Source organism: Eumetopias jubatus, unplaced genomic scaffold, assembly GCF_037043125.1.
Source record: "Eumetopias jubatus isolate StellerSeaLion01/CBP00866 unplaced genomic scaffold, mEumJub1_p1.0 scaffold_2, whole genome shotgun sequence".
Lineage (NCBI taxonomy): Eukaryota > Metazoa > Chordata > Mammalia > Carnivora > Otariidae > Eumetopias > Eumetopias jubatus.
This window is the reverse complement of record NW_028274808.1, coordinates 118,168,895-118,195,611: the sequence shown is the minus strand read 5'-3', so window position 1 is coordinate 118,195,611 and position 26,717 is coordinate 118,168,895. Positions and strand designations below refer to the sequence as shown.

General features: G+C 35.6%; 1 protein-coding gene across 1 annotated transcript in view; it reads right to left on the bottom strand.

The window, feature by feature from the left end:
• The window catches only part of CENPE (centromere protein E), an 82,402-nt gene that overhangs the window by 48,573 nt on the left and 7,112 nt on the right, over window positions 1–26,717 (bottom strand). The window contains exons 9-24 of the mRNA XM_028091205.2: window positions 24,051–24,102; window positions 22,200–22,287; window positions 21,723–21,852; window positions 20,364–20,483; window positions 19,020–19,178; window positions 16,151–16,295; window positions 15,409–15,497; window positions 13,895–14,062; window positions 9,837–9,911; window positions 9,488–9,607; window positions 7,709–7,831; window positions 7,460–7,625; window positions 6,917–7,071; window positions 5,047–5,361; window positions 4,666–4,935; window positions 4,350–4,508 (exon numbers count right to left, since the gene is read on the bottom strand). Coding sequence (XP_027947006.2) covers window positions 4,350–4,508; window positions 4,666–4,935; window positions 5,047–5,361; window positions 6,917–7,071; window positions 7,460–7,625; window positions 7,709–7,831; window positions 9,488–9,607; window positions 9,837–9,911; window positions 13,895–14,062; window positions 15,409–15,497; window positions 16,151–16,295; window positions 19,020–19,178; window positions 20,364–20,483; window positions 21,723–21,852; window positions 22,200–22,287; window positions 24,051–24,102 — 2,334 coding nt within the window. The remainder of the gene's footprint in view (window positions 1–4,349; window positions 4,509–4,665; window positions 4,936–5,046; window positions 5,362–6,916; window positions 7,072–7,459; window positions 7,626–7,708; window positions 7,832–9,487; window positions 9,608–9,836; window positions 9,912–13,894; window positions 14,063–15,408; window positions 15,498–16,150; window positions 16,296–19,019; window positions 19,179–20,363; window positions 20,484–21,722; window positions 21,853–22,199; window positions 22,288–24,050; window positions 24,103–26,717) is intronic.

Below are 26,717 nucleotides of genomic sequence, written 5' to 3'. Positions count from 1 at the left end.
GAAAACTATAAAATACTCATGAAAGAAATTGAGGAACACACAAAGAAATGGAAAAACACTCCATGCTCATGAGTTGGAAGAACAAATATTGTGAAAATGTCAATGCTACCTAGAGCAATCTATACATTCAATGCAATCCCTATCAAAATACCATCCACTTTTTTCAAAGAAATGGAACAAATAATCCTAAAATTTGTTTGGAACCAGAAAAGACCCCGAATAGCCAGAGGAATATTGAAAAAGCAAAGCAAAGCTGGTGGCCTCACAATTCCAGACTTCAAGCTCTATTACAAAGCTGTCATCATCAAGACAGTATGGTACTGGCACAAAAACAGACACATAGATCAATGGAACAGAATAGAGAGCCCAGAAATCGACCCTCAACTCTATGGTCAACTAATCTTCGACAAAGCAGGAAAGAATGTCCAGTGGAAAAAAGACACTCTGTTCAACAAATGGTGTTGGGAAAATTGGACAGCCACATGCAGAAGAATGAAACTGGACCATTTCCATACACCACACACAAAATACACTCAAAATGGATGAAAGACCTCAATGTGAGACAGGAGTCCATCAAAAACCTAGAGGAGAACACAGGCAGCAACCTCTTCGACCTCAGCCACAGCAACTTCTTCCTAGAAACATCGCCAAAGGCAAGGGAAGCAACGGCAAAAATGAACTATTGGGACTTCATCAAGATAAAAGGCTTTTGCACAGCAAAAGAAACAGTCCACAAAACCAAAAGACAACTGACAGAATGGGAGAAGATATTTGCAAATGACATATCAGATAAAGGGCTAGTATTCAAAATCTATAAAGAACTTATCAAACTCAACACCCAAAGAACAAATGATCCAATCAAGAAATGGGCGGAAGACATGAACAGACATTTCTGCAAAGAAGACATCCAGATGACCAACAGACACGTGAAAAAGTGCTCAACATCGCTCGGCATCAGGGAAATCCAAATCAAAACCTCAATGAGATACGACCTCACACCCGTCAGAATGGCTAAAATTAACAAGTCAGGAAACGACAGATGTTGGCAGGAATGTGGAGAAAGGGGAACCCTCCTACACTGTTGGTGGGAATGCAAGCTGGTGCAGCCACTCTGGAAAACAGTATGGAGGTTCCTCAAAAAGTTGAAAATAGAGCTGCCCTACGACCCAGCAATTGCACTACTGGATATTTACCCCAAAGATACAAATGTAGGGATCCGAAGGGGTACATGCACCCCAATGTTTACAGCAGCAATGTCCACATTAGCCAAACTGTGGACAGAGCCAAGATGTCCACAACAGAGGAATGGATAAAGAAGATGTGGTACACACACACACACACACACACACACACACACACACACACACACACGCACGCACAATGGAATATTATGCAGCCATCAAAAGGAATGAAATCTTGCCATTTGCAACGACGTGGATAGAACTGGAGGGTATTATGTTGAATGAAATAAGTCAATCAGAGAAAGACATATATCATATGACCTCACTGATATGAGGAATTCTTAATCTCAGGAAACAAACAGGGTTGCTGTGGTGGGGGTGGGAGGGATGGGGTAGCTGGGTGATAGACACTGGGGAGGCTATGTGCTATGGTGAGCGCTGTGAATTGTGTAAGACTGTTGAATCACAGACCTGTACCTCTGAAACAAATAATACATTATATGTTAAAAATAAATAAAAAGAAGAAGATAGCAGGAGGGGAAGAATGAAGGGGGGGGAATCGGAGGGGGTGACGAACCCTGAGAGACTCTGGATTCTGAGAAACAAACTGAGGGTTCTAGAGGGGAGGGGGTGGGGGAGGGGTTAGCCTGGTGATGGGTATTAAAGAGGGCACGTTCTGCATGGAGCACTGGGTGTTATACGCAAACAATGAATCATGAAACACTACAGCAAAAACTAATGATGTAATGTATAGTGATTAACCTAATAAAAAAAAAATAAAGTGTGCACTCTAAGGGGATTCATGAGAAACCTACTAATGCAGCCCCTTGGGGTCCAGATGAACTGAGGGGTCCATGCGGGATTCCATTATGAACATGGTAACAGAAGACTAAGCTGATCCTAGCTTTCCATCCCAGATTTGAGACACCCCAAGAAACAGAAAAGCCCCATTTGGACCTTTTTTTTATCAACATAGATGATTCTAGCATAAACTTAATACCACACACCAGTTGGTCCCAGTGAATAGAACTCTCTTTTTCCCTCACTTCTCTGCTATTGCCCCTTTTCATGGGGCCCTGTAATTGCATTTTTGCATTTGTTTAAAAGCAGCTAAGTATTGTTGCATCTTATTTTCAAAAATCTTTTCAAAAAACCTTCCCCTAATGAAAGTGAAAGTTATAAATTTCAAATCAAGGTCAAATGCCTTTGGCTCATTTGATTGATCCAAACGACATATAAGCTGAGAACACAAGATAGAAAACAAGTGAAAATGCTTTTCTAGGAGAGAAGTACTGAAGCATAGGGAGAGAGAGGGAAAGCTTTTCCAAGGCAAGAATACTGTACCCCAGGGTAAATGGGGGAAAACTCATTATTTAAATAGCATATAAATCTACATAGAGATTTATTTATATAAGTTGGAGGTTACTGAATTATTCTTAAGCAGTATTTGTTTTTATTTAATAATATGTCCATCCTGATGATTTTTCTGTTTGCATATAATATGCAGTTTTAAAAAATTTTATGACCACATAAAACCCAGTTGCATTATCTATATACATACGTACATATTATATATACATATACTATGCCAAGCTACGGATGTGTGAAAGATTATTTCATCAGTCTCCCACTGATGAATGTTTTAAATTTGTAGTAGCAAATTGTTCTGGAATCAATAGTATTAAGTGCATAAAACTGAAAGACAGTGTAAAAATCCTGTTAATATATATCAAAGGCATTTTTGAAAAGTAGAAATGTATATAGTAAATGAATCCATTGTATAAAATTATAGGCAATCACCAGTTACAGACTGAATTTTGTCCTCCCAATATTCATTTTGAAGCCCTAACCCCCATGTGACTGTGTATGTGAAGAGAAAGCCTTTAAGGAGGGTAATTAAAGTTAAATGAGGTCATAAAACGAGGGCCCTAATCCCATAGGATTGGTATCCATTCATTCATTCATTAGGCTTGATGCCCAGCGCAGAGCCAGACGTGGGGCTCAAACTCACAACCCTGAGATCAAGACCTGACCTGAAATCAAGAATTGGTCACCCAGTTGACTGAGCCACCCAGGTGCCCCAGATTCGTGTCCTTTTAAGTAGAGGAAGAAACACCAGTGCTCTTTCTCAGCTTGAGCATAGGAGAAAGGCCCTGTGAGGGATACAGAAGGAAGGTTCCATTGGCATGCAGGGAAAAGAAGACTTAACAGAAACTAAATTTTCTAGCACCTTAATCTTGGACTTCTAGCCTCCACAACCAGGAGAAAGTAAATTTCTGTTGTTTTAGCCAGCAGTCTGTGATATTTTGTGATGGAAACCCTAGTGGACTAACACAACTCTCTTAAAACAAACAAACAAACAAACAAAAAATCATCATTAGCATCTCCTAGTGTTTGTTGTATATAATTGAATAACCAGTTAAGACCTTATTCTCCTAAGGTCTCAGAACAAAATGAACCATACTACTTAGAACAAATTAAGGTGAGATTTAAGCACCTAATAGTAAAAATTATAGCATAAGCCCTGGAAACAGGCATTAATAAAATATACACATTGATTTTACAGGGATCTCTAAGCAAGTTTAATATATAAAATCTGACATAAAACAAATATTTTAGACAGTTAGTAATAAGCAAACTTTCTTATATTCTTAGAATTCAGAGGGGTTTTTATTATTTTTTTAAATTTTTAAAAAAAGATTTTATTTATTTATTTGACAGAGAGAGAGAGACAGCCAGAGAGGGAACACAAGCAGGGGGAGTGGGAGAGGGAGAAGCAGGTTTCCGGCCAAGCAGGGAGCTCGATGTGAGGCTCGATCCCAGGACCCTGGGATTATGATCTGAGCTGAAGGTTAAGCGACTGCTTAACCAACTGAGCCATCCAGGCACCCCTTCAGAGGGGTTTGTAAGGACATTTCAAATACATTAGGCCTCAAAATATCAGCTTAAAGTTTGAACTAATTTTTGCCTTTTTTTCCCAAATTGATTGTAAGCAGTTATATCTGAAGTTATTTCAAAGACATCAGGGTTATGCTTGTAAATTATTGTTAGTTATTAGCACTGTGAATAATAAACAAGATTGAGATTATCATTATGTACTTAACTGCTTGAGGTAAAAGAGAAAGCTCATCTACACATATAAAAACTTTGAATGGAAACACCATTTACCTTTTCCTGGAATTCATCCTTAGTTTCTCCTAGGTTTTCCTCTGTATGCAAATTCCTGGAAGTTTCCTCAGAAATTTTCATTTTTAGTGTGTTAATTGTTTCTTGGTGTTGTTTTAAAGACTCAAGAGCATTTCTTAATTGTTCTTGGGTGTCTATATTCTTTGTCAGAGAAATGGAAAACAATGTCCATTAGAATAATGTATAACAGTGGAAGTAATTTTGTAGTGGCTACCGGATCATGAATTATAAGTGATGGCTCCTGTCCTGTTTGTAAAGAGGCTCTGAATTTTCAGAGTTTACTCAGTAAAAGCCTTACCATGTTTACAGTATCCTGAATGTCACTTTTGAGTTGGTCCCTCTCAATCTGCAGGCTCTCCTGGAGTTGTTTTAGGTCCTCCTTTTCTTGGGTTAAGGTTCTTACTTCTACTAAAGTTTGTTGAAGTTGCTCAGCAATCAGTGTTTTTTCCTTTTCCATAGTTTGCAGCCTCGAATCTCTACTTTCTAATTGTTCCTTCAGCTCTTCCACTTCATTTAACCTGTTTTGACTCTTAGTTGTCTTCTGAACTTCTTCAGATTTGGGAGAAAGCTTTAAAATAAGAAAAAGTAAATGTGAAAAGCAGAGCATTCTATGGTATATAAATGGAAGCTAAACCCCAGAAAGTTAAAGATCACTCCCCAGAGGGTGTCTTGTACCAACCTCTGTGTTCACAGCATCCAAACTTAAACCAAGTTTTTGAGCTTGTTTAGAGAGATTCCCTATTTCCTGATTCATTCTTGCATTCTCCTCAAGGACCATCTTATACTTTTGCTCAAATTCAATATGATGATTTTTAAAATCTTGGAATTCTTGATCAGTGCTTTTGTAATTCAACTGGGTAGTTGCTAGGTCATTTTTAGTTTTCCCAATTTCTTCAAGTAAATCTTGAATTCTACTTTCCTTTTGAACTACTTCAGAAAACAAATTGTCTCTTTCTGATGTTATTATACAGAGCTCTTCAGATTTATCATGCATCTATGGAAACGAAATAAAATTAGCTATGTTAGCAATGTATGGTCTACCGAAGCAGTCTTCAGGAAAAAAAAAAGTTTCTTCGGGGTGGGGGGTAAGGTGGGGGAGGGGGAAGACATTGAAATTATGCAAAAATTTGACCGAGGAAAGGCAACATTTTTATTGTCACCATCCTTTAAGAATGTATTATCCTCTTTAACTTTACCTTCAGTTTCATTTTCTATGCTCTTTGGGTTCTAGCAAGGATTGCATGGAGAAGGGTACTCAGTAGAAACACTTCATTTCAGGATGTGCCTTTATCTCCTTATCTATCATTCTAAAGTATTTTCTAGCCTCTTCGTGTGTCATTTTATGTTTTGTCTTAGAATTTGACATTTTTCTCCTAAAGCCTTTAAATGTAGCTCCAAATTCTAAAAATATCATCCCTGAATAATTTAAATAGTTAAGTTTTATTTGAATTATTATTTAAATCAACCCTATCCAGCTAATAAACAGTAAAATAACTGTGAAAGGTAAGGTAGCAATGGTGGGAAGAAGAGAGGCAGACTTACAGCAGAGACTAAGGACGGGGCTAATACAGCAGGGTTGTTTCATTCATGGACTTAGGACAGCAGGCACATCTGTGGAGCTCAGCTACTGGCTTCATAACTATTTGTTGAGCTAAAAAACAGCACCTACTTTAAAGAGTTTTTAGGATGACTAAATAATGTTGCTAGAGTTCTTTAGCATTATGTCTGCCACTTGGGTCTTCAAACACTTGTCAGTTTTATTTCTTTTAGAAAAGTAGAGAGGAAGGAAAAGCTGGCTGATGGTTCACAGGTTTGTTCACTGGCCTGCAAGATTTACACTGACCCCTAAACTTTATCAGTCCCCTCCCTTACATCTCATTATGTTTTTGTGTTCAACGTAGTGATGGAACTAGTACCAAAAACAAAAAAGTTAAAAAAAGGATGGGCCATAGAACTCTATTTAAAGATTTTATTTTTAAGTAATCTCTCCACCCAATGTGGGGCTTGAACTTACAACCCTGAGATCAAGAGTCCACACTCTCTACTGACTGAGCAGCCAGATGCCCCCATAGAACTCTGTTTAAATGTTTTTTTTTTAAAATTTATTTCAGAGAGATAGAGAGCATGGGGATAAGAAGCAGAGGGAGAGGGGCAAGCAGACTCTGCAATGAGCCCAGAGCCACTGCAGGGCTGGATCCCACAATCCCGAGATCACGACCCGAGCCGAAAACAAGAGTCAGATGCTCAACCAACTGAGCCACCCAGGCGCCCCCAAAACTCTGTTTAAGTGAAACATTTGAGGACTACAGAATTGGTTGTTACATGGATCAAGTTACTAAGTATACTGTTAAATAGGCTTTGAAAGTGTGTTTTCTGGTAATAAGAAAATTGGGGGAGGAACTACATTCATTTCTATTCCTAACAAGTTGAGTCATATGTTTACACTCTCTTGACTGCTACTTTAAGATAAACTACAGCAAGACATTTAAAGTGCTATTACCAAGGTTTTTATTTCAAAATAAGAATTATTTGCTTTAAAATGTGTTTACCTCTTTCCTCAGCATTTCTACTTCTGAGGGTAAAGATTTCAATGCTGAGAGCAAATTAACTTCTTTATGCAAAGCTTCATTTTCTTCAACTTCTTTATTCAGTTCTTTCTGGAGGTCAGTAACCTTTCTTTCCAGTTCCAAATTACAGAGCAAATCTAGGATATTTTGGGTAAATTAAAACAGCCCACAGTTATTGGGATAATCTAAATAATATGCAAAGTTAGATTATTTAATCAGACTATATAAAATTTATTAAAGAGTCAATGTTGGTTAACAGGTAATCTAACCGTTAATAGTTCTTCAACCACTTTTTGAAAATCAGGTCCAATTTATTTGAAAAATAATTCTTAAATCCTTATTAATTGGAATTCCATGGAAGCAGTTATAAATACTGATCTCTATCGAAACTCATTATTAAGCTATTAAAACAATCATATCAGAGGATAACAGATTTCTACCCATTGGAATATAGTCGCAAAATCCTTCAGGTAGGTTTCTAGACAAAGTCAGATCTGCAAAGAATTAAGTGAAATTATGAAATACCTTTTGGAACTTTGCCATCTATAAGGGAGGTGAGTTTTGTTATTTCATTAAAAGAAGATTGCAATTCTTTCTCCAGATCCACTTGCATTTTCTTTTTTGCCTCCAGTTGGCATTGATATAACTGAATATCATTTTCCATTTCCTTGTATGTATTTGTAAGTTCTTTCTGTTGAGAGAAACATTGCAAATTCACAGAAATGTAGTGATTGTAGCAACTATTTTATTATAAATATTACAGGAAACAGTTACCATTTTCTCTTTCAGCTCCAGATTTTCACTTCTAAGAAAGGCTGATTCTTTCTTGGCATCAAGGGCTACAGTTTCAGCATCAAGCAGAGTCTGTTTCATTTGTTTTATGTTTTCAGTGCTTTCCTATACACAGGACAAAAAGAACTTAGTGAAATATGCTAATTTCAAATGTGTATTTAATAGGAAAAGATGAAAAGAAATAATATTTCCACAATAAAAATATTTTAAAAACTCTGGCTATATTTTTCCAAATTATAGAAGCATTGTATAGACTGAAGAAATCTGTTATTGTTTAAAAAAGGTTAACACAATTGTTGTTCAGCTAGCTTGTTAAAATTTCCTATGTATTTTTAAGTCATTCTAAAATGACTTAAAATGACCTGCCATCTAAAAATGGCAGGTGAGTAGTTCATAATTAAAATTAAGGATATGAAATCACAAATTTCAAAGAAAAAGACAAAAAACCCAATAGAGAAACAGAGAAAAGATGAACAGGTAACTCACAGAAGGGAAAATGCAAATGATTGATAAATACATGAAAAGATCTCAGTCTCATTTTTAGAGAGAAGTGGCATTTTAACTTTAGCTTACATAAATTCAACCACATATATCCTTGGCAGAATATTAATGCACAAATGAATGAATGAATTGGATGAATAAAGGGAAAGAAACAGCAATTTTTAAAAAGTGGGCAATTCTGCTTGCGACTCTATCAACAGACAACTCCTGGATTATATGAAAGTGCCTTTCTTCCCAGGGCCTTAGAACAGTAAGATTACTTTTACAAAGGATCATTTGTCAGGTAACAGAAGAGTCCTGATAGAAGGTAATAAAAAGTACTCTGAAAAACTTAAATGAAAACAAAAGAAGAAAAACCAAAATTTCAGCTTGAAACTGCTGCCTTCTTAAAAAGAGTTAAAAACTAGAATCAAACTGATACTTTCTTGAGGTAATCAGGAGGACTGAAGGCAAATAGAATAGAAAGCAAGCAGCAAAAATTAACAATTTCATCATGAAATTCAATGTTATTTAATGCCGTATCTTTTTTTTTTAAGATTTTATTTATTTATTTGAGAGAGAGAGCATGCAAGAGAGAGCATGAGCAGGAGGGCAGGGTAGAGGCAGAGGGAGAAGCAGACTCCCCGCTGAGCAGGGAGCCTGATCCCGGGATTGATCCTGGGATGCCAGGATCATGACCTGAGCTGAAGGTCGACGTTTAACTGACTGAGCCACTCAGGAGTCCCTTAATACCATATCTTATACCAACTAAAATCATCTAGAACTACAGTTTCTGAAAAATACCAAACTGTTAAAATAGTTATTTAAATTATAATGAGAATTCATTAATATTAATGAAATTTATAAAATCATGCTCAATCGCATGTGATATGTATAGTTTCAGTTACTTATCAATACCAACATAAGTGCTCACCTAGAGATACTGACTACATACTTCTGCATGCATTTGCATAAAATAATTGAAAAAAGTAATAAATTTTGAATTACTAATTTTTAATGGAAGCTCATCCTTACTTATATTCACTCAAAGAACGATATCCTCAACTCTCTACGAATGATTCTTCATCTGTAAAATGGCAATGATATTAACAGTCCCTCTTTTATAGAGTCAGACAAGATTAAATAAAATAGTATATGTAAAACAACTGCAACAATGCCTGGCACACAGTAGGCTCAATGTAAGCTCAATATTGATAATAATGATGATGGTATACTATAAATGCCTACATGATTAAACAACAAAATAAACCTGATTTTTACCGATGAGTATGACAAGTCCATTTTCATATCTTCTGACTTCTGAGAGTCTATGTATTTCTGTAGCTTCTTAACCTGGTCTTCCTTTTCTCTAAGCAGCTCTACTTTTGAGCTTAGCTCATTCTATAAGAAGTATGAAACAGAAAAAAGTGAAACGTATTTTCTTGTATTTAAATTTTAGGGGATAAAAAAGAACTTACATTTAATAGTTTAAATCATTAGTAAAATTTAAAAAGTTGATATTTAAAAAACAAAACGTTTCTTCTATTTTCTGAAATCATGTTCAATTACGTATAATGTACATTTTATAGTTCTAGTTCCTTATAATAGAAATACCAACATAAATGCTCACCTCAAGATCTTGATTATACACTTCTGCATGCTTAACTAAATTCTTTAAGTTGGAAATTTCATGAATTAGTTGCATCTGTAAGAGCATGTGAACAGGCAACAGAGCAAACCAAAAGTTAATAAAGCAAAAAAAAAAAAAAAGAAAGAAAGAAGGAAAACCCCCCAAAAGACAGCATTTATTCACTGCTTCAGAATCACCAAAACAGTGAGAAGGGATTAAGAGATCAATTGTTCAAGCTACTGTTACAGAGCACCTCATCATTTGAAGATATAAAACAAACAGAAACCCAGTAAGTCAAACAAAAAATCCTCAAACCCCACAAAACAAGCAAACAAGAAAAAAACCTCAGCATGACCCAAGTAACGGTTATGTCACCTGTTAATAATGCTATAATAATGTCAAAAGCAAATTAGTATGCATCCCTTGGAAGATATAAACTGGTAATCAAACTTTAAAAAACACTTTTAATAGATTTTTGTTTTGGGGAGGTTCAGTGCAGAAATGTTATTTATTCTACAAGATATTTTGGTTTCTTCCCATAAATTAGCCATTTAGCTTTACACTGGCATACTTTTTAAGGATTTGTGTTTTAGAATTTAGGTCTGGATTAGGGTAGTTTCATGTGGTGCCTTTACAATAATATCACTGTTCACTAAAGCTACAGAGATATGTATAGGATTATCAATTATTACCTTGATTCATTCTATGGAAAATATGGGAAAGATGATGTTATTGTTTTATATTTTTTAACTGTCTAAAAGTATAAAGAATACTTAAAAATATATGTGTTTCTATTAAAGTTTCCTTTCCATCAAATACCTGGAGCATTAAATATTTGAGTACTACATACTTTTGTGTCAAAACACGTAAATGACAACTTACCAGAGATAAACATACTTTCTCTTAGAATTATGAAATCTTCATAATTCGACGAGTCCTTAAAAAGTAAAGGCAAGGTGGGTGGGGGGATGGGGTAACTGGGTGATGGGCATTAAGGAGGGCATGTGATGTAATGAGCACTGGGTGTTATATGCAACTGTTGAATAACTGAAATCTACCTCTGAAATTAATGATACACTATATGTTAATTAATTGAATTTAAATAAAATTAGATTAAAAAAGAAGAAAAAAGTAAAGGCAAATTCTAGTAGAAATGTAAGGGATTTACGAAAATAGTGTCTGGTTTAAGTAATATTTTCTGAATGTTTAATTCAGTCCTAACTAGTTTAGATTCAAACTAGTGTTGACATTCCTATTTTAGGTCAGCATCTTCCAGAAATATTATGTGAGCCAAATTAGTATTGAAAATTTCCTACTGGCTGCATTAAAAAAACAGAACTAATTTTAAAAATATATTTGAACCTAATATATCCAAAATATTATCACTTGTTCATGTAATCAATATAAAAAACTAAACAGTTTACATTTTTTTTCATACTTAAGTCAGTTCAAACTGGCCACACTTCAAGTACTCAATCATCACATGTGGTTAGTGGCTATCAACTGTTCAGCAAAATTTTAGACATTTGTGTTGGCTATAATTTAAATTGGCTCCATCTTTTATCTTCTCTTTCTTTTAGAAAAATTTTGTGCAACAAAATCACATTTACCAATAAAAAATGAAGGGGGGGAATTTGGAGAGGGAGATGATCATGAGAGACTATGGACTCTGAGAAACAAACTGAGGGTTCTAGAGGGGAGAGGAGTGGGGGGATGGGTTGGCCTGGTGATGGGTATTAAAGAGGTCACGTACTGCATGGAGCACTGGGTGTTATATGCAAACAATGAATCATGGAACACTACATCAAAAACTAATGATGTAATGTATGGTGATTAATATAACACAATACAAGAAAATAAGGAAGAACTAAAAAATTAATCTTTATTTTAGAAAAGAAACATTTAGAAAGAAAAATTATCTCACTTCTCATTTGAAATAGCACTTTAAGTATTAGTTCTAATTAATGGAGAAAGATGAACTTTTGTAAAGCTTGGACTGGGACTTCCTAATGAGGTATTATCTAAGATGCTGAGTATAAAGAGAAAGTATATGATATAGTCAAAAGTTAATTGGCTGCTACATAAAAAAAAATTACAGATTTCAATTGTAATTTTCAGCAGGTAAAATATTTAATTCCTTAAGACAAAAATCTCCAAGTTGTTAAAATTCTAAAATTAATCAAGTTAAATCAAGTAGAGGGTTGGAATTTCCTTTGTTCCCTGAGCTTGATGAGACTTGACTTTGTTTACCCCTCCTTCTAAAAATTACTATTTAAACATCCTGTATTTCTATATTCCCATTTGAAAATGATACATAGTTCTGGTGATTTATAAAACCATTAGGCAAAAAAAAAAAAAAAGAGCATTAGGCAAACCAGGGCAATGACCACATGTCCTAAGGCCATAATTTGAATTTTACCTCCTTTTTGGCTAAGCTTTTCCCAAAATGAAGGTTTGGGACCATATTTTACTGCATACACAGACATATTTTTAGTTTAAAATAGAATGGAACTGCCTTTGAGCAGAATAAGTTTTTATTACTTAGTATTTTAGGTTACCTTATAGAACCTAGAATTTTAGTTGTGTCCAAGTAAAGATGAAAAGAATAGGATTATTTCCCCCCTTGACTGTGGTTAAAAGGAAAAAAAAAATCAGGTTGTGAGAGTCAAGTCATATACTCTGTGAGCTTCAGTTTTTATTATTGAATATATAAATCATGTAAAAAACTTTGAGAAAGTATTGCTATACTTATGCCCAAAGTTAATTTTATGTCATATTATTTATAACGAGTAAGACAGAATTAGATGACATTGGGAGTTAGAAGGGGCCTTGGCAAGCACCTGGTTCAACCCCCAGGGTGGAGAGAAACAGGAAGTAAGTCCGGAGAGATTCCGAGACTCGCTCAAAGCCTTGTATCCTACTTGGAAGCAAGTTTGGCTCCAGAGACCATGCTCTTAACCATGACACTAGACCATCCCCTTCGTTATAAAACTCAGTGTTTACTGATTGATGTCTACGGGTCAGTATTCGACATTTTGTATTTTGTTAACACGCAAATTTTAAAACAAGTTAAATGAAACCCTGTGGAGAACATACAGACTTTGCATCTTAGTATATATACCCATGAAATGTAGGATTAACTTTAATTTATAGGTAGAATGGAAATAATACTTTTGGCACTGAATTGTTTTTTTCCTTATTTAAAAAAAAAGTAAAAAAAAGAGGGCGAGAAATGAAACAATACCGAGGAAAAAGCATTGTGTCCCTTTGGGCTATCCTCACAGAAATCTTGGAAGTAGCTGCAAATTAACTCATATTTTAACTACACCAGAACACTGGCTCTTATTTTGAGGGTAGGGGGAGTTATAGATTGCTTCATAGTCTTATAATGGCTATGGATTCTTGTTCCAGGACAATGAATATGCATTCAAAAATTCTGCAAAATAATTTTATAATGTCTGTGACCTCTAGGTTAAGGAAGGTCTGCTCTAAGAAATCTCTTGAATTTCTTGGAACAATTTCTATTATAGCTTAATATTATATATTTAGGAAATTTAAGTGATCTGTTTCATTTCTAATAAATTCATTACTAGTATTTAGTACTAGTTATAATAATTTTCACAATAACTCTCTGATATGGAAAAAGACACGAGCAAAATCAGCTTCCCCAGCCATTCTAATAATGTTCTAAATATTTAGGAATATACTTTGTAAAGAAAATGAAATCCATTAACACATAGTATCCATGCATAAAACATTCAGCCAGATAGTAAAATTCATATTGGTCTCAGTAGGAAATGGTTATACTCTAGACAGTACTTCTGGTGTGCTCAACAAATTAATGTTTGAGAAAAATAATTCATATGTGAAATAAATATGATTTAAATATTTTAAAATATAAGTGAATTACTTCTTAAATTCTCTAAATTTTGTGTACACATAGAAAATGGTGGACATATGGACTATCTCCATATGTCAACCTTAGAAATAAACATCTTTAAGAGAATGATACTTCTTTTAAAAGTGTGGTTTTATTTTCATGTTTCCATATCTCTTACCTCCTGATCTTTTTCTGCTTTTCTTTCTAGAGCCTCAAATTCATCCAAATCATTCTTTTCTTTTAATTTCAATTCCATTTCTTCATTTTCTCGTCTTAGTTGTTCATAGTCCAATACCAGATTATCATAGTTGGCACGAAGGGAATTCAGTTCACTTTCTAAGTTTTCCTATTGGCAACAAAACCAGATTTTCAAGTCAGAGAGAATTCTAATCCTATATTGTTTCCTTACTAAAATTTGGACTAGTCAAATAGTTTAACCTGAAATCATGTAGTTAACTTAGGTCATTCTCTTCTTCAATATCTTTCTAATGGTGTAGCTTGATCCAGGGTAAAATAAAGGATGTGCATTTTGGTAAACTAGCTTAGAAAACTACTTTGACAGGAATGAAAAAAAAAAGATCATATAAACAAGCCTATATCTAACATATAAACTGCCTATATCTAACTGAGAAAGTTGTCAGGAGTAGGAAGCTGGGGAGGTAGGTGCATCCCGGAGAGGTGGGGTGTATCCCGGGAAGTCCACTTGACCACAGATCCTTATGCTCCTTAGTTATGAAGTTGATAATTTAATTCTCCACCTGCCTGATGCCTGTTTTATTTCTTAAATAGGTCTGAATTTTGGAAGGGAAACAGAGGTATTATTTATTGACCTCTAAAACTCTAAATGCTGCTATGTTTTACCATACTCAAAAGAGGCCTGTTTCTGTTTTGTATACTATTATGAGAAAGAGATAAACTGCAGGTTAAAAAAACAAAAATTAACACCAGGGATTTTCCAAAAACAACACACTTCTAGAGGATGTTTTAGGGACATAAAAGCACTTTAACACCTAATTTTAACTAATACAACGGTTAAGTAATGATAATAATTCCCAAGAATCACTGTAATTTTATTCTAAAACTAAAATGGAATTTTCTTAACAAATACATTTATAAAACTATACTATACTTTTTTGGACATTAGTAGCCTAGAAAGTCAATATGGACTCTATACCTTCTGAGTATTCACCATAGTATTCCCTAAAGGTTTGATAAAACCACACATAATACATTTACTTTTATTTTTCAGTATGATTTGGCAATATTACCCCCTCCCTGCTGTATCATTCTTCTACTATATGCCTGAGAATTTTGACACTTTAAAAATCAGCCTTTTTTAAAACCCTTACGGGATTATGTAAGGAAAAACAGAAACAAAAAAAACCCCACAAAACTAAAACCAAAAAAAAAAAAAAAAAACCCCCAAAACCAAAAAAAACATAGATACCAAGATCTGTTGGGAAAGAACTAGACACAAATGTTTACCTATTACCATACACCTGCATTATACAATTTTTAGCTTCCTTCTACATGTCAGTTATCAATTAGGAGTGTAACAAGTAATTAGAACCAAAACTGTTACTAAAATTAAGTCAGAGCGAGTAATGTGCTGCTACAACAACGTAAACACCAACAAAAAGTGAATTTTAAAAAGAGTCAGAGATAATGTTTTATAAAATAGGTTTAAGTTACCTGACTTAGTAGCTTTGTTGCTGGATTCCACTCTGTCTCATTTAATGTATCAAAAGTATTACTGAAAATATCCGACTCTGAGCAGAAAGCTAGAATTAGGGGAAAAAGAAATTTATCCATAAATATGTTTAATAAAGTTTCTTAAAAGTCAAAGACTAAAAAAAAAAAAATCTGATTGGAGGTAATAATAAGCTCCAAATAGCTAACATGTGCTCAAAATATGAATGCCAAGAATACATTAACAACAGATATCACCATTTATATTGTATGAATTAAGATCCCTGGTTAGAATTAGTAATAAAATACTCGATCCTTGATACAATATAGGTAAAAGGACAAATTCTGAATTTGAGATTTGATCAATGTAAGTAGATTTTAAAATGCCCTTTAAAAATACTGCTAATGTTGAAGACATTTTGAAACATGCCTGTGTAATGCTACCCTTTCAAAGTTAAAGTTTAAGGCAGATGTTATATGGATACTAATTTAGCTGGATAATGATTCAAACCAACAATAAAAATGTCTTGTGTTTCAACTAAAGTGTATCATTCGTAAGAGATGTGAAAATAATAGAGAATGTTCACTTTCTTAAAATCACTAATTTTTATCATTATCTCCATTGTAATTGCATCTAAAATACATACATTCTATTAAATGTGTTTATCACATTAACTCAGTTATAAATAAAGTAGTTCTTTACCGGGATGCTATGGTAATTAAAAGCAGCTAAAAAAGCACTCACATTCATCAATTTCCCCCACTACAGTTACAGCCGCCTTTCGTGTTTTTGTTACATTTGTTGACATATTAAATTCATTTATGTAATTTGAGTCCTTCATTTTGTTAATTTTGCCAAGGCACCAAGTGACTCTTCGTTTTCTTTTAGCCTAAGAGGAAAAAAATCAAAATTACCTCACACAGATCTGGGCTCAAACATCATGAAACAAGGGAATTAATTTACATTTCTTGGAAACCATGGACTTGGTAGAATTCTTTTTAAGCCTATTTTAACATCCTATCAGTCTAAGGATGTCATGAGAAAACAAATTTTTAAAATCAGTGTTTAACCCTATAAAAAATTTGATAAAACTATCATTTAAAATTCATGTTTTATTTGAAAGTTTCCCTACAAACTTTTCTGGGAATTAATTGAAAGGAATCGGCTGACTCCCACCTTCAAGTAATCCGGTGTTCTCTAGCAGGGAAGCTGCTGCTGCCCACCACAGCTACCAAAAGCACTTTGGGGTGTCCAGCTCTGACTGGGAAGGGACAGACAGATGGTCAATTTGAACTTCCTTCAGCGAGTAGATCTCCACACAGCCTTCACAATGCCAGTCTCTTCCAATGCAGTAAAGCTAATGCCTTCCCCAGGGCTCCTAACCTCATTGCTCCTCTCTCCCCTGGGACCTTGCTCCCTGGGTTATGGATTCATCTGTTAGCCTCACCAGCCCCCTCTAACAGCTTGATGAATGAATGCTCCAGCCTCTCCATTTGCTTTTGATTTTTTTTAAACAAACCCTTCACTCCTTACTTCTCTCTAGCTACAATTTTCTTTTCATTTCTCTTTCGTGCTCTTCCTCGTCATCCATCTACTCCTTCGTCATCCTTTCAGGAACACCTCTGTCTCCTGGTGCTTATCCCACCACTCACTCTGCTTTGCTGGTTTCTTCTCTTCCTCTGCTTGTGTTTTCCTGTATTTCATGGCTACCATTCTTCTCCTGTCCCTCTATGAAGTACAAGTACTATCTCATCTTACTTAATCCTCCCAACTATCCTCTTACTACCTCCTTTTTATAGGTGAGCTGATCTATAAATGGTCCTTTTTTCTATCTGAGGCCAGTCCCCTCTAATGTGCTCACAATCTCATCCCCTGGGGTCATCTCAACCCTCTGTAAGATGGCTTTCACTCCTAGCACACAGCTCAAATTGCTTTGTAAATGAGCTTGTTTCCAAATCCAAAAAATTGTCTATATTTATCTTAATTAACTTCTCAACGGAATGTGACACTGCTGAGTACTACCTCTCTGAAATATTCTCTTCCCTTAATGACCACAACTCACCTGGTTTCCTTCTTAACTCTAGAGCGAATCCTGGCTCCCTTTGGGATTCTTCTACCTTTATCTAAAAGTCGTTGTTGGGGTCTGGTCTTTGGTCTTCTTTTCATTCCCAACATGCTCTCAGAACCAGCCCATCCATTCCCACGACTTGACTTTGGATCTGCAGTAGCTAATGCCCAAATTGATATCTCTACCTCACATCTTTCACCTGATTTTCATTTTCAATTGCCTGAAATCTTAAACTGGAGATGTCCCAAATAAAACACTGAGCAGCTGCACTGCTCTTCATTCGATGTTCCTTAACAGTGAATACTGCTACCAGCTACCCAGCAATGTTTGCCAGTCATTCTGGACACCTCTCTCTCCCTCTCCCTGACCCTCACATCTAAGGAATCACAAAGTCCTGTTGAGTCTCTCTCCCACATAGCTCTCCAACTGATCCGTTTTTTTTCCATCTCCAGAGACACAGTCCTTGTAGAGCCCCAACCAATCGGATGCACACAAGCAGCTGTACCTTTCTGAAATACAATCATGATCATGTTACCTACAAGACTTTTCCTTGCCCTTAGCATAAGGCAATGTTCAAATCCTTCACTGTGATTTAAAATTCCCCTGCCACCAAAACGTTTTTAAGTCCAAGGGAAACATTATGTTGTTTTCACTACTCCAAGCTTTTGTACATGTGGATCTCTTCCTGAAATATTCTTCCTTATACCTTCCATTGGGCTGTTTCCTATTCATCAGTCAGTCAACAAATAGCACTTGGGATATCTTCTTTATACCTACTATGGTGACTTGAACATAATGTCTATTAATAATATTATCTTAAGAGCATATATTTATTGAGGATTTGCCCTTTGGAAAATGTAGTGTTGAGCACATTCTATGCATTATTTCACCTAATTCTCACAACAATCTTATGAGGTGGGATTCAAACTATCTCACAGATAAGGAAACTGCAGCAAAGTGGATTTAAGAAATTACCTAAGGTAAAGAGTTAGGAATTGACAGCACCAGGATTCAAATCCAGGCAGTCAAGCTCCAGAGGCCATCCTTTTAATCATGATACAATCATAGATAAAAAATACCTACTGGACTAAAAAAAAAAAAAACCCTAACTCTAGTAAAAACAAAAAGTACACATACTGGAAGTCAGAATTTTGATCACTATGTTGATCTATATTCTAGATCAATTTTCCTAAGATTAATATTTGTTTCTTCAAATAGAAAATATTACCACATACCCTAGGCACTTATGGTTCCCAATCACCTGATCAACTTCATTAGAATTTCTTAAGAAACATATTGTACATAGATTCCTTGTCAGTATTTTAGATTTCTTGAATTAGGATCTCTACATGTGGGATCAGAGATCTGTATTTTTAATGAACCTCTTAGGTTTTACTGATGTATAAGCAAACACACAAAATGTTCTGGGTTTTCTGAATATACTGTATCAAAGGATAAGAAATGCATAACTATATAATAAACATATAGGAGTACCAATCCTAGTCTCTGTATACCAAGTCTGGGTTGTCATCTTTTAAATTTTACCTTTAATTCCTGTTGTGATGTGAGGGAAGAAGAGGTCACCAGCATCCGTGTTAAGTTCTGAATTTTCTCAATCTGTACTTTTTGAAGCAAATCTTTTTCTTCCAAAAGTTGGGCCAACTGGTCTTTTTCCATTGCCTGGGCCCGAGTCTCCAAAGAAACCTATAGAATGTAATATTAAGTTATGTTAATAATAAATGTAGCTATATTTTAAAACCTTGAAAGTAGCTTAAAAGAATAGAATATTAAATTTGTATGTGGGGGCTCTTGGGTGGTCAGTTAAGTGTCCAACTCTTGATTTCAGTTCAGGTCATGATCTCAGGGTCGCGATAATCGAGGCTTTACTGAAATGAAATATACCCTACCTACAAAATACTAACACTATGGCAGTTGCCATAATCAGTAATTTCTCAAACCTATAATGAAGTAAAATACACATTTCTTCCTGTGTATTCTAAATGCTATATGTAAGATTATAGCAAGGCTGTTAAAGCAATTCTAGTAATTGCCTAAAAATATATAAATGATAGGCAGAGAAGTTATAAAAGCAGAGGCTTGAATACCTATGGCAAAAGAACAGATGTTCTCATAAGACTTTCATTTGATATTTTAGGTCATTTTATTTTTTTAAATTTTAGCTCATTTAAAAAAAGATAACCAAAATATAAGATTTTTATAAAATACGAAACTGCAATGATTAAAACAAACAAATTACAATGACAAGTGATTATGCTACCTTATTAGACTTTATCTTAGGGTCAGAAGAATTCAAGATAATGTGAAAATACAAAAAATAAAGTTTTAAGTAACTACATACAGTCTTTCTTTTTAACCTAGTTCCCTATGTATTTGTGACAATTTAGAAAGAATGTCTCTACTTGGCTCATCTGAAAATCTCAAATTTTGCCCTTTGGAAATAAAAAACAAAATCTAGAATAATTTCAAGAAACCAAAGTTTTCAGTTTATAGTAAATTAAACTAAAAAAAATTTTTTTTTTTTTAAGATTTTATTTATTTGAGAGAGAGAGAATGAGAGACAGAGAGCATGAGAGGGAGGAGGGTCAGAGGGAGAAGCAGACTCCCCGCCGAGCAGGGAGCCTGATGCGGGACTCGATCCCAAAACTCCAGGATCATGACCTGAGCTGAAGGCAGTCGCTTAAGCAACTGAGCCACCCAAGCGCCCCTAAACTAAAATTTTTATGAGGTGATTTCTCCTTACTTGAAAGCTGTTTTAAATTTAGGTTACAGACCTCAGGTATTGATGAATTAAGAAACTCTGGGCATTTGGGCAGATCTTAGTTCTCCATCTGACCCTATTCTTTACTGAAATACATGGTTCATACATACCTCCTCTAACTGTTTCTTAAGATCCATTATTTCTTTTCTATATCTTTTCAGGAGAGCTTCATCACTTGATACCTCATTAACATAAGGTGTATTCTTCATATATTTGGCAGTGCTGGCAAACTGGGGAAAAATACAAGAGTGTTAAGTGTTCAATATAAAAAATTAATTTAATTGATAATATTTAGGTTTCTTATAATTTTTTTTAAAGATTTTATTTATTTATTTGAGAGAGAGAGAGAGAATGAGAGATAGAGAGCACGAGATGGGGGTGGGTCAGAGGGAGAAGCAGACTCCCTGCTGAGCAGGGAGCCCGATGTGGGACTCGATCCAGGGACTCCAGGATCATGACCTGAGCTGAACGCAGTCGCTTAACCAACTGAGCCACCCAGGCGCCCGGTTTCTTATAATTTTTATAAAGAAAGATCAATACTCTTCCCCGGTGGCTTAATAATTTTGAACATGGAGAGTATTCTATGTCCTTGTAACTTATCCTGGCTTCTAGTCTTCAGATGAGTGATGGAAATATCTTGAAGATGGATGGATGCCAACATAGAACCTACAAACACTGGCTTACTAGAATCCCAACCACCCTTCAAAGTCCAGGGCAGCTGCCCCCTCTACTCTGAAGCTTTGCTTCCATTTGAAAGTATCTCTCCTGCCTTTGAACTCTATTCTACTTATCAATAGTTAATTAAACCAGGCAATCACATTGGAAGACAGGTCTTACCTTCCCTCTAAGACTATAAATTGTGAGGTCAGGGACTGTACCTTCTATCTTTGTTTCTCTGACACTACCTTGATCCAGTGCTCAGTAACTATTGAGAACAACATTTCTTAGAGTGTAAGTAGCAGAAGTAACTATAAGTAGGTCCATGAAGGTGACCATTAAATAATACCAAATCCTTGACTGAGACAGCTGTTCTATTGACATTTCTCATTTTTTTTTCTTTTTTTAACAGAAAATGTAAGCCTTAGGCTCAGAGCAAAGGCAAACAACAATCAGATAGCAGGAGTTCAAGAGTTACTTTGTTATAAACACACACAGGTATTTGTTGAAAATGATACTAATTTTTCATTCATGGGACTGAGACAAAGTTTCCTTCTACAATAAGTAGAAAAAGTGAGTTTTTTTTTTTTAAGAAAAATAGTATGACAGTGTTGGATGTGGCAAAAATTATGGAGTTGGGATATGAATGATTGAAATTTTGGAAAATAAAGGAATACTATTTAGTAGGCAATACATCAGTTTTATTGCAACAGGTATGTTATGTCATTAAAAAAAAGATACCTAATTTTAGTGGGTAATTTTTTCTGCTTAAAGACGATTTTCCCCCATATTGAAATAAAAATCAAACTCACCTGTAGAGTAGTGAGGGTTTCATCAAAAGACACTGGAGTAATTGTGCAGATAATACGTGTCTTTGCATTTCCTCCCAAGGAATTCTGGAGAATTCGTGTTAATTTACTATCTCGATAATTTATGAAACCACTTAGTGAGAAAGGGGTTTAAGGAAAAAAATAGTAAGAATTTTTATACAACAACAGTGGTTGGTTTTTAATGCAGAACCTTAAATTAGCTACAGTTTAAAAATTAATTCTTTACAGGTTACCTGAGGCAGATCAAAACTACTAACTATATCATATTTAAGATAAAAAGTAAATTTAGTAGGTCACAGTCATATGTCTAAGAAGCTAGGCATGCTCACAGAATCACAAAAGCTTTTTAATACAGGGAAGAAATCAGTACATTATTTGAGTGCTACTAAAGTATTACAATTTTCAACCTCACGCAAAATATAAGCATCAATAAGTAAATGGACAATGGAATAAACTTACCCAACTTGTCCATCACTAAGTTTCTTGATCACTTGTCCCAAAATAAATAAACTTCTATTTATATTACAGCCTTCCTTGAGTCGCACACCTGCATTTATTAGGCAAATATGAAAATGAAAGTTGACCTCTGTACTAGATGATGAACTTATTTATCAGTAAGTTATAAAAGAAATTAGAAATTAAAGGGTCAGATAGTAAAGTCTGTGCTTTGGATTGGATCTGAGCCCATTTTCAATGCCACTAGTAAAAGGAGCTCTCTCCCTATTTCTCTGACCTATTAAGTAAACTAGAAATGTTATCACCTGAGAGGAAGAGCAAAAAGAAACAGATGGCTAAGGAAAAATAAAATCAAAGGGAAGAAAAGTTCATTTCCTAAAAGAGCCTGTCTAACTCCTCAATTCAAATCTGTTTTTTTCCAAACCTCCAAATATAGGCAACTATAGACTTCACAACCGAATTCATTCCTGTAGACTCACAACCAACAAAGTTCTAATTTTTAAGCTAATATGCTCATATGGCTCATATATCACACACACACACACACAAAAGTACACTGAAAAGCTCTCTCCTACTCTTATGCTCCATTCGAACAGTTCCTATCCTCCTACCAGGAAACCACTTTTACTAGTCGACTCTTGTAGAGATTTTTACGAATACAAGTTCACATACATTTATTTCTTCCTTTTCCTTTTTACACAAATAGTAGCACATTATATATGCTAATCTGTACTTTGCTTCTTTTTTTACTTGGCAATATATCCTATCAGTAAACACTGGTGTTTTTCATTCTTTTTTATAGCATAAAATTCCACTGTATGGATGTATCAGAATTTATTCACTCAGCACCCTACTGAGGGACATGTAGGTTTTCAATCCCCCACATATACAAAAAGTACTACAAATAGTTTTGGACAGCTGTTATTTCACAGGTGCATGATTCAGCTGCTGCTGTAATATTGCTGCTTAACATGCCAGCTTAAAACACCAGCATGTATTTCTTGTCCACAGGTTGCAGGATGCACCAGTTTGGTGGATATAAGTCATGCGCAGATGAGTGTCTCTGTGTCAGGCTGTAGGAAATTGACAGAAAGGTCTGACATCTTCATGATTTCAAAACTTCCTGTCTAAGTATGCTTTTCCATTTGTTTAAGTATTTGATTATGTCCTTTAGGTCTGTTTTAAAGTTTTCTTTATTTTGGTCTTGGGTAATTTTTGTTGAGTATCTACCTAGGTATTAGATCTCTTAAGTCATTATTGTAAATGGATGGACTCTTTTTGTACACTAAATATTCGAACTGGTTGTTGTTTGTATTATGAGTTAAGGTCTGTATATTAATTTTGTACTCCACCACCTTTCTGAATTTCCTTACTAATTATGAAAATCTGGTTTTCATGGGGCTCTCATAAGCTTTGCAGCTATGCAATCCTATCAACTGCACAGTTTAGCTTTTAATTGATGCTATAGTAGCCTAATTTGCCAGATATAGGAGCTGCTTTTAAATGAACTTTAAACAAATTTTTTTTTGAAATTTTGAGAGAGAGAGAGAGAGAACACGAGAGGGGTGAAGGGAGGGAGAGAGAAAATCTCAAGCAGGCTCCATGCCCAGCGGGAGCCTAACACAAGGCTTGATCTCACAACCATGAGATCATGACCTAAACCAAAATCTAAAGTTGGACACCCAACCGACTGAGCCACCCAGGCACCCCCATATGCTGCTTTTTATGTTAAGGACTTTCATCACAAAATTACTATCTTTATTAGTTTCTAAAGTGCAAGGTAGCACTTTTTTTTTTTATTCTGTAAAAGAACAAGATGACATTGAGACCAATACATTTATGAGTTTCCATTACCTTCAGCGCCTGTTTGAGCAGCTCTTTCACTGCCTGCAAGGTCAACCAAATTCTGTAAGGTAGATGAAAATAAACCTTTAGGAAGGGTAACTTGAACTAAAAAAACCCAACTACTGAAAGAACAATTTTTAACACACAGTCTATTTGCATACCCCATTTGGATGCTTGTCTTTCATTCCACTGTTTAGGCTTTCCCCTTTCTGAGTCAGATTGATCTATATACCTTGTTCCTTCTTTATAATATATCCTCCATAATGCTGTCAGAATAGCCTCTCCATTTCCTACACAAAGTTCAAAACCTTACTGGTGAATATGATTCTTTACAATCTGGCACTTATGTTGCTCCAGCTGTAAATCGACCCATTACTCAGAATTCTAGCTGACCTACTCGCTATGCCCTAAATGCCTCACGTATTTTTATGCTTCCAAGAGCTACCTTTTGCCATTCCCTTTGTTTAATCAGTCCTAATGTTCTAGTCTGCCCCTATTCCTTATTCAGGACCAAAGATGATTGTTACCTTCCTACTAAAACTTTGCCACCTTTATCCTTCCTCTCCCACACTTGAATGAACTGCTCTTTCAGTCATGTACCCAGCGGTCTTTAAAGATATGACTTATTCTTTAGCACTTCCTGTGCTGAGTTAGTCATTTGTGTCTGTGACTACACCGTAGCATCTTTAAAAGCATGGGCCTCCTCATTTCACAAATATTACTGACAAAAAAGTGACTGCCCGTCATGCTCCAGGCAGTGTGTTAGGTGCTAGGGATATGACAGTGAACCAGACAAATAAGTTCTCTGCTCTCACAGAGCTTTTATTCCATATGGGGCAGGCTGGGGAGAGGAGGACATTCATGAGAAATGAGGAAAAGACACATAAGAAACACATCATGGTAAGTGTAATATAGATAATTTAAGGAGAGTGCCAGAAGAGGAAAGAAGAAGGTACAGAGCAGGTTCTTTGGACCAGGCGGTAGGAAAGCCCTCCCGTTAAGCTAGGATCGGGAATGACAGAGAAGAGGGGGCCAGCCATGCAAAGATCAAGGGAACCATACTCTAGATAGAAAGAATAGCCTGTACACTCAATCACAAAGCAGAAATGAGCTTGGTGTATTCAAAAAATAGAAAGGGCAGCATGGCAGGGTTGGTGAAGTAGAGATGGGACAATATAGGGTAAGAGAAGTAGATAGGGGTCAGACTGTGCAGGGCACTGTAAGGAAGAGTAAGAACTCTGGATTTTCTAAATGCGATGGGAAAGGGTTTAAGCAAGAGAGTGACAGTCATATCTTGATTTAACTTTCTGGCTCCTGGACTGGAGAGGGGCAAGAGTGGTAGCAGGGAGTCCAGTCAGGAGGCTCCTACAGGAATCTGACTGAGAGGTGATGGTGGCCTGGGCTAGGGAGGTAGCCGTGGAGACAGTAAGTGGTGGAGGGATGTTTTCTTTAGTCTTTTAATCTCAGAGCCGTACTATGCTCAGAACATGATGAAGCCTCAGCAAATATTCTTAATGCATTAAAACAAAGTCAGAGATTTAAATTCTGTCTCTCTGTAGACACCTTCAGGGATGGGCAGTACTTATGTACTCCTGCTTTAATTATGTCCTATCTAGACACTACTTTCCCTAAAATACTCAAAGTCTAATCTTTCTTGTATAGTATCTTTATTACGAAGACCTAGATACATAATAAAGGGGCAAAATGGTGAGGAAGGCAGCATGAATTAAGGAATAAAGATGGAACAAGTATCAGTGTTCAAAGACACCAAGAGGCCCAATTTATGTATAAGAGAGGAGCTCACGTGGAGTAGAAGGAAGTGAAGTTAGGTTGGTTAAAATTGGAGACACAACACGAGCTGTACTTAGTAACAATAGAAAAATTAGAAATCTGCAAACAGACTGCAGAAAGGAAGACCAGAGTCTTGGGGACAGGTCTAGGAGAATGATACAGTAATTCAAGAGATGAGAACCTAAATGAGTGTGACACCCATGGGAATGTTGAATAGGAAATATTAATGACTGGACAAAAGGGGAAGGCAGAAAAAGATGAGGCAGAATTGACATGGGTCTGACCTAAGTGACCAGGATAACGCTGGTACTACTGGAAAGAAGGAATATTCACTATGATAGGAAGAAATTAATTTTGTTTTAGACACACTGAAGTTTGAAATAACAGCGCGACACACAATTATAATCATCTTTACAAAGACATGAATTAGAACTCAGAGACTCTAGATAAAATAAATGTCTGATTGTCATCAATACAGAAATGATAACAGAATGCCTGGGGGCAAACACAGGAAGTAAGAAAGGCCACAACACTCCTATGTTTTTGATAGGAAGGTAGGAAAAAGAAGCCACAAAGGGTATAGAGAAGGAGCAGAACTGAAAGAAGCTAGATATTATGAACCAGAAAGATCAAAAGACACTTAAAAAAATAAATAAATAAAGGCCACTTCCAAAGAGCCAGAAAATGACTTTTTTGGGGAACACTTCTTTCCAAGAAGATACTTAGAGTAAGTGGGAAGGTGAAGGGTTGAACCAGATGGTATCTATAGTCCCTAGATGATAGAGCATCAAAGAATATGGAAAAAGTCACCAAATGGATCACTGAATATGTCAAGAGTATTAAAAATAAATTAAGAGAAACGTTAAAATTGTAGTGAAATATCAC